General features: G+C 41.7%; 1 protein-coding gene across 1 annotated transcript; it reads right to left on the reverse strand.

Annotated features, from left to right (window-relative positions):
* Positions 1-612: 612 nt before the first annotated feature.
* Positions 613-7131, reverse strand: faah2b (fatty acid amide hydrolase 2b). Its single transcript, XM_071459049.1, has 11 exons — positions 6876-7131; positions 5689-5771; positions 5150-5286; positions 4575-4784; positions 3849-3968; positions 3476-3611; positions 2982-3099; positions 2766-2885; positions 2152-2263; positions 1634-1822; positions 613-1298 (listed from the first exon to the last, which is right to left on the reverse strand). The coding sequence occupies exons 1-11, from the start codon at positions 7062-7064 to the stop codon at positions 1123-1125; spliced, it is 1590 nt and encodes a 529-aa protein (XP_071315150.1). The 5' UTR covers positions 7065-7131; the 3' UTR covers positions 613-1122.
* Between the last annotated feature and the right edge of the window lie 3354 nt (positions 7132-10485).

Here is a 10485-nt window from a genome sequence, read left to right on the forward strand (position 1 = left end):
TAATGTTCCAGTAGTCAGGTAACAAACTCCCAGCAGAGCTCCACCCAGTCTGAACCTGAGTGGAGGTCGAATGAGTCAGAACAGAAACAACCTTTCTGCAGGACTTTAAAAACTGAACCTTTTGCAAGTTAAACAGTAACAGTATGTCTATAAAAGCCCAGCTGCTGGTTAAAAATTAGGTAAAGTGTGTAAAGCTATAGTTCTTTAAAAAGGTAGGTATCCGGCATTTTCCACTACACACTGTAGAGGTCTGATATGGTGCCAGTGTGGTGAAGCAGTGTTACATCAGATATCCAGTCATGCACAGCCACAGACTATGAAAACAGGTGCTGACTCCCAGTCTGATAAGTGAAGCCAATGCTAAAGAGCCTTAAACCTGTATCCTATCTACCGACCATCAGGGGGCGACTCCACTGGCTGCAAAAGGAAGTGAAATTGTATTGAGGTCTATGGAAAAACATCTCTACTTCTCACATGATTTATTACCTCAGTAAGCGTTTTCCTAATGAGATTATGATCTCAATCTCTAGTTTCAAGTATTCTTCAACACAACAGTATGTTCGTTTTTTAAATTATGGTCCTATTTTGAGGAAAATAGACGATAAAGCAGAGTATGCATTAGGGCAGGGCTACCGTGTTATTGACAGACTGTACCACACACAGCAACCTGTCTGAGAATCAGGATGGAGTACAGAGCAGGTCAGATCCACCCTCTCATCCAAATATGGTTTCTTCTGGTTAAAAAAAAACCAAGATGGCGACACACAAATTCAAAACGACAGTTCAGATGTCATGGTGGGCCACTTGTTTTTGCATGATAATGTGAATGCTCAATCAACAATGTTTCCACTAATATAAAAAATCTATATTTTCTTAAAGCTTGTGCTCATAACATAAAAGTCCCTGAACAGGGTAGACGATAAAATCATGACAGACACTTGTTGGACCAGCTGATCCCTCAGTAGTACAAAAATTAATTTCTTTCACTTGAACATTCAGCCAGCTGATCGTACCTCTTGGTGATTGTGTACTACAGCAAGCAGCAAGGCAGATAGAGTACCACAATCTTTGATCCAACTGGCCCCAGTCTGGAGATTTGGTAATGGCTTGGGGTGTGCGGTTTTAAGTGGCTCCAGGGTCCCTCCAGCCTCCGAACGTCTTCTCCAGGTAGAGAGCCACAGCCAGGGTCAGATGGTCCTGCAGCTTCCCACCCACAACCTGCACACCCAGGGGCAGACCCTCCTCACCCAGACCCAGAGGACACTGGGTGACGGGCAGCCCGAGGATGTTGATTATACCTGAAGATAGAGAAGAATGGATGAAATGGTTTAATGTGTGGAAATAAAGACTAGACTGGAGCTCTATCTAGCAACTTACCTGGAGGACGTCCTCTAAGTGGAAGCACTTTATTTCATAATGTGCTGTGATCATTCTAAAAGCATTCTGATGGGATTTTAGGGTTATTCTGTCAAGTGAAATAATGTGAAATAGGCAACGTAAAAAATTATCCAACTGGACACACAACAGAGTAAAATGTGCAGACCAGAGTCTTTAGTTTTACTCCGACAGTGATGCGATAGCTGTAACGTTTGAGACGGGACTGTTGAAATATGAGGGGCTGATGATCACTCACCAGTGTAGGCGAAGTCGAAGGGTCTGAAGAGCGGGTGGTGGTGTTTGGGCGCCACTCTGGGGTGTGAGGGGTAAAGAAAAACACCATCAGTGCCGAGCAGCTCGTCCACCTCCTTCTGCAGCTTCTCTTTCTGCTTGATGACGAAGGTCGAAGGTTTGGACACATGAGTCATCTCCAGCAGGGCCAGAGCTGAAGACATCCAACACACACACACACACCTGTCAGTTCAGTTCATGGAAACATGTAAAGCTAAAACTTTAAGACAGCTTCTGATAAAATGAAACAGGATGACTTTAGGAGCTAATACATCTTGTCCCCTATTTATGCAGCTACAAATAATTATCAACATTTCATCATACTGACTTTAGATTGAATTATTTCACAAACTGTCGGTTCATTTATACATATTTAAAAAATGATTATTAGACAATTATTAACAAATGAGAACAGTTAAAAATCAGAATTCAAATAAAAATGGAGGTGAAACTTAATTAATACAAGTTAAAATACAGTCTCACCAATAGCAGCCATGGTATGCTCTGATTTTCCCATCATCCATTTCAGCAGCTCCCACAGAGGCCACACCGGCCTTCCTGGTTCCCCCATCAGCAAAGCAAATGGCAGACGAGGCTAAAGGAGGAAAACACTTTCAACACAAACGTTTCTCCTGCTCCTCCTCAACCTGTAGAGGGATCATTATCACCATAGTTACACTAACCTGTGTTAGTGCATTTTACTGTACTGCGACTGTTTTCTCAACACCATGCTTTCATTGAAACTACAATTACTGCCGCCACCAACCAGGCATGTATAATCACACGGAGGTAATATTCACTGTGTGTGTGTGGTATGCTGTGCCCTGGCAGCTAAACAGATTAGTAAACCGTTTCTAGGCAGCAGACTACAATAGGTGCTGTGAACACGGCTCGGCCTGCTTTCTCTCACTGTGAAACATGTTAATAGACGTAGAGTCTTGGCAAAGGCAAAGTAACTAATGCCTGTTTTCCTCCTGTCTTTCCTGTTTTTCTCCATTCCACCACCAGGAAAACACTCATTATCTGATGTCCAGTACATTCTCTGCACAAAAATGCAGGGACACACTGCTCTGGATCAAGGTATCAGGTGGACCTGCCTTGCCCTCCTTATCAGGGAGTCCCATGTAGGTGTCCCAGATCTGGAAGCTATAGCGGAGCTCAGGGAAATGTACTTCTTGGACTTTTACTCCGAGATCAGCCTCCAGCCGCTCCACCACCTGGTGAACATCACATGAGGATTTAAGTTATTAAAAAAAAAAAAAAAAACCTTCCTGATATGTTTGCAAGTTATTTGATGAACAGATCCCACACACCTTCCTCTGAATGTCCATGAGCTCTTTGCTGACCGGGTATGTCAGAGGACTGCCACCATCGTGAGGGATGGTGAAGAACCGCAGCTTTTTTAGGTCAACCGCCGTATTTAAGGACAACCTGTGTACATGTGAAAGACCACTGTCTTAGGAAGTCTGGGATCAGAATACAAAAACGTTGTTGCATGAGGCCCATTATCACATCCAGGTAGTGTAGAAATAAGAATCTGGAATGAGATGTTGTTTTTCGTGCAAGTTGTTGTTACCAAACATCTGCAACAAATTCATGTCACGATTGCCATATTCACATCTCAGCTATTTTCATTATCCAGGCTACTGAAAATTACATCAGGAGCTTTTACAAGGACAAGTTTTTGTATCTGCTGCCTGCAATTTTCTCGGCCTCTCGGGGCAAGTCTGGCAGCATGATAAGTACATATGAGCGCAAATGTATCTGAAAGTCACTGGTGTATGAAGGACACCAGCAGAGCTCTTACATGTGAGCATTGGGTCCCACCATGATCCTGAGCATGGGCAGCAGGTCCTCAGCGTATCGGCACATGGGACCGGTGCTGATGTACTCGTCCTGTCTGCCAGAGGTAGGAGGGTACTGGTTCTCAGCTGACACGACACCTGCAGACACACGTCACAGTTCCAGCGAGGTGGAAATACGCTGCAGCACCTCTTTGTTTGGCCACTTGGGGGCAGTGGGACATTGTTTTTACATTGTCAGTTTTAAAAAAATGCATCGGAATTATTTAATAAAGCAGAAATGTAAAAAATTGTTTTGTTTGTAAGTGTAATGGATACTTCAACAGCACATTACGTAAGGATATGCCGAGTATAAATACAACATGATGTGTCTCTTACCAGGAGTGGTTTTATGGCCAAAGATCCCATTGAAGAAACATGGCATACGGATGCTGCCACCAATGTCTGAGCCTACGCCAATGACTGCGCCCGCTGCTGCCAGGATACTGCCCTCTCCCCCTGAGGCCAGTGCGGGAAAGAGGAGATAAACAGAGAAAGAAGAGGTCAGTCTGTGGATCTCAACCAGATCTGCTTTATCCACCACCATTGATTGTAGTTTAGCAAATAGAGCAAAGTTTATTCTCCAAGATCTGTTCCCATGTCTTCAAGGGTTCCTGACTCACTGAGCCCCCCCCCCCCCCAACCTGAAGACATCAATGAGTTTATTTCATAAGCTCAAGGGACGTAAAGTTAAAGTGTTGCTAAGATAGCACAACAGAAAGTCACTGTCAAATAAACATAATATAATGGAATGATGTTTTTATTCATTTCTACAGTATCACTCAAGGCTGTTTATGAATTCCCCTCACATGTAGGGGGTCAAAAACCTATGAATTAAGCAAATTCTAAATAAGACCTGTAAACAGATTCTGATGTGGAAAGATGGAGGCGCTGCCCTTTAAAGACCCAGAGCGGGTGTTTGTGTGAACTGTAATGTGATTATAAGGGAAAACCAGGGCCACTCCTGGAGGCAAAGACACAGACTCTGACGTAAGGCCGTTCTGAACGAACGCTTCTCAACTCTGAACCTCAAGGCAACGACAGCGTCTGTAACATGCAGCCGACCTGAGCTTCCTCCTGGTATCCTCTCCAGGTCGTACGGGTTGTTGGTGATGCCGTTCAGGTGGTTGTGGGACTCGCACCACATACACAGCTCGCTGGTGTTGGTGACGCCCAGCGGGATGGCCCCCGCTCTCTTCAGCAAGGCCACCGGTGGAGCGTCGACGGTGGCCACGATTCCTCGCCGAGAGATCACTCCTGTGGTGTGGGGCATGCCTGCAAGACAGAAACGTGTCAACTGCTCAACTGCAGTCCGCGGTTGTCTTCATACACTTTGTGCAAACTAACTTATAAACACTAAGTCAGTAAAGACCAGTCAGACCGGATTCAAAATCTGAGCAAGGGAAAAAGTGGCTTTCATAACAGGCTTTTGTAACAGGATTAACGATGCTGCCTCAAAATCTTACATATGTGCAATAATAACAATCGTTCAGCAAGCAGCTGTATGTTCCCAGTGAGTGGGTGTGGGTGGACGTTTGTTATCAGTATCAAATGTTGACTCAAATGCTGCTCAGTGAATGTATGTAATCAAAGTAAAGAGCCTGGTTTCAAGTGGCTGAAATAAGGTTAATGGAAGTTACCCTGGAGCGCGAAGGACTCTTTGACAGAGAGCGGGACTCCCAGTAAAGGCAGTCGGTCCTCCAGCACCTCCTCTCCTCCAGTCTCCTCCTCTATCAGCTTATCAACCTGGGCCGCCTCCTGGAGGGCCGCAGCAAACCTGGACAGAGAGACGGAAACGATTTGCTGAATTCCTGATTAATTTAAATTGATGCATCACAGTGGACACTACGAATCTGGCAGATTTCAAGTGTTCAATTCAAATGGCAGCATTAAAATAAATAATAATTTAGCTCCAAATACCCACATAGAGGAATAATTATCAAAACAAGACACATGGGAGCACAATAGGGCTGCAATCGATTTCTATTATCCATTAATTTGCAGATTATTTCCTTTATTTATCGACTGTTTTGTCCATGAAATGTCAGAAAATAGTAAAAAATTATTTCCAACAGTCCAACATATAAAAATTTTTACTGAATCGCTGCTCTTGAACTTTAAACACTGAAAAAAAAATCAAAGTTAAGCATCAGAATAAAGAGGAGTGATTCTTTCTTGCCTGTCTTTTATCACCGCGTTCAGTAAGGGGTTGACTTCCTGGATCCTGTCAATGTAAGCCTGCACCACCTCCACACTTGACACCTGCACAATATTTAGACAACACAAGTGTGTGTTCGGAGTGGTTACACACACACAGAGAGAGAGAGAGAGAGAGAGAGAGAGAGAGAGAGAGAGAGAGAGAGAGAGAGAGAGAGAGAGAGAGAGAGAGAAACGAGCAGAACTGACTGAATTACAAAAAAAAAAAAAAAGACGACACTTCTCCATGTGTAACGTGAAACAGGTTTGTCCTAGAAAAAGGTGAAGAGGAGACAAAACAAATGTTTTCCCACAGGTTTTGGCTTCAAAAAGCAGTGTCAATATATGAAGCAGGACGCGGTTTAATCCACACAACAAACAAAAGAGGAAAAACTTTCATTATGCACTAAACACGTAAATGTGTGGACATCCAGCAGGTCTGCAGCCGGCAGTAATCACTCTGATTAATATCAGAGCTGATTAACTTGAATATATTCTGACTCCATCTTCTCAAATGAGAGGATTTCCTGCTTTTCTTCATCGTGTCTCAATAGAAGCTAAACCTCACGTAGACACTGGGAATGAGGTGCAGATGGTGGGGTCATATTTGTTGTTATGGACCCAACCCGCCACATGTCAACAGTCTAGGCTGGAGGGTCTTTTCTTCAACGTCACCCCAACAAGAGCTATTGTTGCTGACAATGTGCAAGTCATCTCAAGCTGGTTGCATGAAGGAGACAATGACTTCTGTGTATTCGTGACCTCCCCTGACACCAGATCTGAGTGGGGAGGCATGGGGCCCTTAACCCTCTACACAGAGCTGGGTGAGTGTGCACAGGAGTCAGAGGTGTGTCGTTACTCCACAGGTGTCGCAGTCACACCCTCAGGGGCTTGAGGACTTAAAAACAAAATAAAACTGTCGGGAAAACATCTGCACAGATTGGACCAGAGGTGCAGCTGGTTTTGACTCTCATATGGTTTGTTATTAAAAAAAAAAAAAAAAAAGCTGCAGGGATGTAAGAAAAAAGAAATGCATAAAATGGTACTGTTTACTAGCTAACTGCAATTATACTAACAATAATCAACTCGAAATGCTTCTGTGAGAAGGGGTTGTTTATTAAACTGGAGCACACATGCAAACGCCGCGCTGTCACTTGTCCGGGTACACACCTCTTTTCTCCGGATCTTCCTGGCGAGCTGCGTCGCCGACACGACCAGCAGCGGGTCGCCGACGGCCGGGAGCTTCTTCCCGGACACAGCGGGTCTCCGAGGAGAGAAGAGCTGGTAAAGCATGAAGACGACTCCCATGACCGCCCTGAGGAGCCATGCCTGAGCCCTTTCCAGGCGGCCCAGAGCCATGTTTCCGCCGCGGTGAGAGGTCTGAAGGTCACTCCGGAACAGCTCGTACAGGCTGTTGTCCGGATGCTGTATATATACCTGCCCGTCAATTTAGCGTCGGTGAGTGACGACAAGGATGTTACCGGAAATTCAGTATTTGGCCTTCAAAATAAAACCACTGGCTGGCTGGGGTTCATATAGAAAACACAGATTTGTGATTATCAGTGATGGAATATACATAATAGCATAACTTAATAATATTTACAACTAAATCATCTGGTAATGATGACCCTTCGTTACACTAATTTTCTTATCGAAATGTTCTAATTTCCTCATCCCAATGGACAATCAACAGGAAGGGGCTAAACACAAGGTATTTCCCTGTTCCCCTTGGTTACATATACATTAAAAATGTAGTCAAACACATCACAGTTTTCTCCATCCAGCCTCACTCTGGATCACTGGGGACAGCTACAACCAAATCACAACAATTAAGGCAGACCTGCACCACCTCCAGCCGCAGGGTCCACATATGAGATCCAGGATACTTGTGCCGATCCAGTATGATTGACAAGGTGAACAGGTTTGTGAACAGTGTTGTGGCCTCATGTGCTCATTGTTTAACTGGCGGCTTTGTTCATCAGCCTCACATAAGGTTCAACATCAGGTTTTATTTTTGCATGATGGAGTTAATTTCACCACAAGGGGGATTTCTATTTTAAACAGTTTTGCTGAGCAATGGTGAAATGTTAATGTGTGAGAGTTTGTATAAGTTATTCTTTTTCTTTTTATGTAACACTTGTGGCCATAACATTGTTCAGTCCTGTCACCTGTGCTCGTCTTTGTTCCCTACACCTATTCCCACTGTCTTATTCTTATTATTAAAGCTCATAGTTAGTCACTATAGTTAATCAGTGTGCTGTTCCAAGAGCATCACTTATTTAGAGAGGTTGTTCCAGGGGCAAATTAATATAAACTGTCTCACGTACAAGCACTCATGATCAGTAATGTTTGACTTTTTTTATTATGTAAACTTGTCTTGTGATAGTGAAGTTCACTCCTACCTTATTCCACAACTGTATGATTTATTTTAAGTTACAGTAGATTGTTAATTGCACTCTAAAGTATTTAATTCATTCATTTATTACATTCTTTTATACATGTTTCCAGTGTTGTTGGTTGTTTCTAGTCTGCAATAAAGCTATTTTTGAAGCTGTTGCTCTAAGTTTGATGTTTTTTTATGGAGCATATCTGGTATGAATTTTAACAATAACAACATGCACAGTATTGTAAGTATACAAGAACACACTGATGGAGGTTTTTCCAGAATTTGTGTGTCTTATATACTTACCAATTTTAGTGACACTGAAAACCTGCTAGCTTCATTATGAGGCATATGGTAAATTTGGAAAACCAAGTCATAAATTGCTTTTCTTTTTACAAATAGAAATCTTGTTCGCACTTAATTTTATTGTACACTAAGACTTGATAACTCGTACTTTCTATCAAATTAGACAAAACTAGAAATAATATGTTCTTTATTAGACACCATAGCCTAAACCTGAATTATGCTGTGATTTAGAAACTGCCTATAATTCCACATTAGATCTAAATAAACGATACTTAGACACTATTACACCAAATTATACTCCCAAATACCCAAATATACTGTTAGACACCATTTTACAAAGATATAGTCTAATGAGAACAATAATATAGTGCCACATTAGATCCAAAACATGCTACAGTTACATGCTACTCTACAAATTATGGTGTTGAACACGTCCATCATGGACCTATGATAGCTTCATTGGACAACATAGGATGTAATAAGAGGAATGTGATTCCATATTATGTTGGGCATATTATATTATTTGGCTTTTATTTAACATAATCTCACTTTGGTTGATGAGTTAAAATGATATTCATCATTCCTCCAATTACATCCTGTGTTGTTTCATGAAGTTATCATAGGTCCATGATGGAAATATTCAACAGCATAATTAGTAGGATTGTGTCTAACAGTCACATATTTTGGATCTGATCTGGCGTTGTATTTTATTTCTCATGAGATTATGATCTTGTAAAATGTTTTCTAGAAAAATGGGTCTCCTCCTAAGTCGGGGGATAAGTCTCCCCCGGCGTCTGGCTCGCAGGCTGGGCGCAGGGCCCTCAGGGGCCGAGCTAGCCGCCTCCCCCAGTTTACAGCTAGCTCAGGGATTTCTGTCCTTTCATAAACCTGAATTTTGATATTTTTGCGGTGAGATCCTGCATTGTACATGGCGCTGAAATCATGTATGAGTATTGACATTAAAAAGGCTTTATTATTTAAATTTGTCATTGAGTCTGGGAAATAAGTCTGGGAGAGTGGAAATTGAGTGTAATGATATTCTAGTATTGTAATATACATATGTAATATGTATATGATATTCTAGTAATCTAATATACATTATTCTGAGATGGGCCATTCCTCATTATGGGTTTCAAAATACTAGTAAAAGACCCAAATGGGCTCCAGTGACATAACTGTGTGTCAACACTAGAGGGAGGCACAGCTGAAGGCTAAAACACAGACGCTTTAATTCCTGTTTGAACATAAACTGCACGACACAAAACTGACTCTGCTATGCAGGTCAGTGGGTTAGTGGAGAATCTATACCACCCACTGGTTCCCGTCCCTTCTGCTGCTATTGTGTTATACTGCACCAACATCACATACAATGCATTTAGAGTTTGGCTTTAGGTCCACACAGATGTTACAGTTTTTCTCCCAAAATCATGTAAATTAAACCATTTGAAAGAAACTGTTCTTAAGTGTCACACTACCTTTTATTTCTTTATTTCTCTCTTCACTACCCTCCCTCTCATTCTGAAATACCAAAATAAAGACCTTTATTTGTGTTTTATACAAATTTGCAGCACTTGTACTTTACTTTGTTCTCCCGTGCTACATTTCTTCAGACAACAGTAAACTTCTATGTTAATGCATCAGTGACTGTAATGCAATTATTTAATTTATAGCAATATAACAATCTCAGGGCTATTTGTTTGCAGAACATGTACAGTTGATTCTTTTGGCACATTGAGCTGATAATACATCTGTACTTTTACTCCAACTAGATTTTGAAAGTAGAAACTTTTATTTGTAATGTTCCACTGTTGTTTTTACTTGAGTAAAAGATCTAAAATAAACTTGTGGCACTTGCGTCAATTGCATAGATTTGACTTTTTCAATGTATTTGTTGTCTGAAATTATGTATTTTTAGGTTAAAACTACCATCAACAAGAGCAAATAATGAATTTGTAATATGATACAAAAAATCAACTAGCTTGATAAATGTTTAACCATTGAAAGGGGGGTTGTGCACTTATCATATTAAAAAAACTTCATATTAGGGTTAGACCTGTGAATAAAAGACATCCAAAATCAATAATATCCACA

This window comes from Trachinotus anak, unplaced genomic scaffold (assembly GCF_046630095.1).
Source record: "Trachinotus anak isolate AG129_WGS33_773 ecotype Australia unplaced genomic scaffold, CSIRO_AGI_Tana_v1 ptg000023l, whole genome shotgun sequence".
Taxonomy (NCBI): domain Eukaryota; kingdom Metazoa; phylum Chordata; class Actinopteri; order Carangiformes; family Carangidae; genus Trachinotus; species Trachinotus anak.

Excerpts from the sequence above, each read along its gene's own strand:
- faah2b (XM_071459049.1), bottom strand. The coding sequence starts at position 7,064 with ATGGCTCTGGGCCGCCTGGAAAGGGCTCAGGCATGGCTCCTCAGGGCG. Across the intron at positions 3,969-4,574 it reads GATACCAGGAGGAAGCTCAG|GGGGAGAGGGCAGTATCCTG; the intron begins GTCGGCTGCATG and ends CACTGGCCTCAG. Across the intron at positions 2,886-2,981 it reads TCATGGACATTCAGAGGAAG|GTGGTGGAGCGGCTGGAGGC; the intron begins GTGTGTGGGATC and ends GATGTTCACCAG.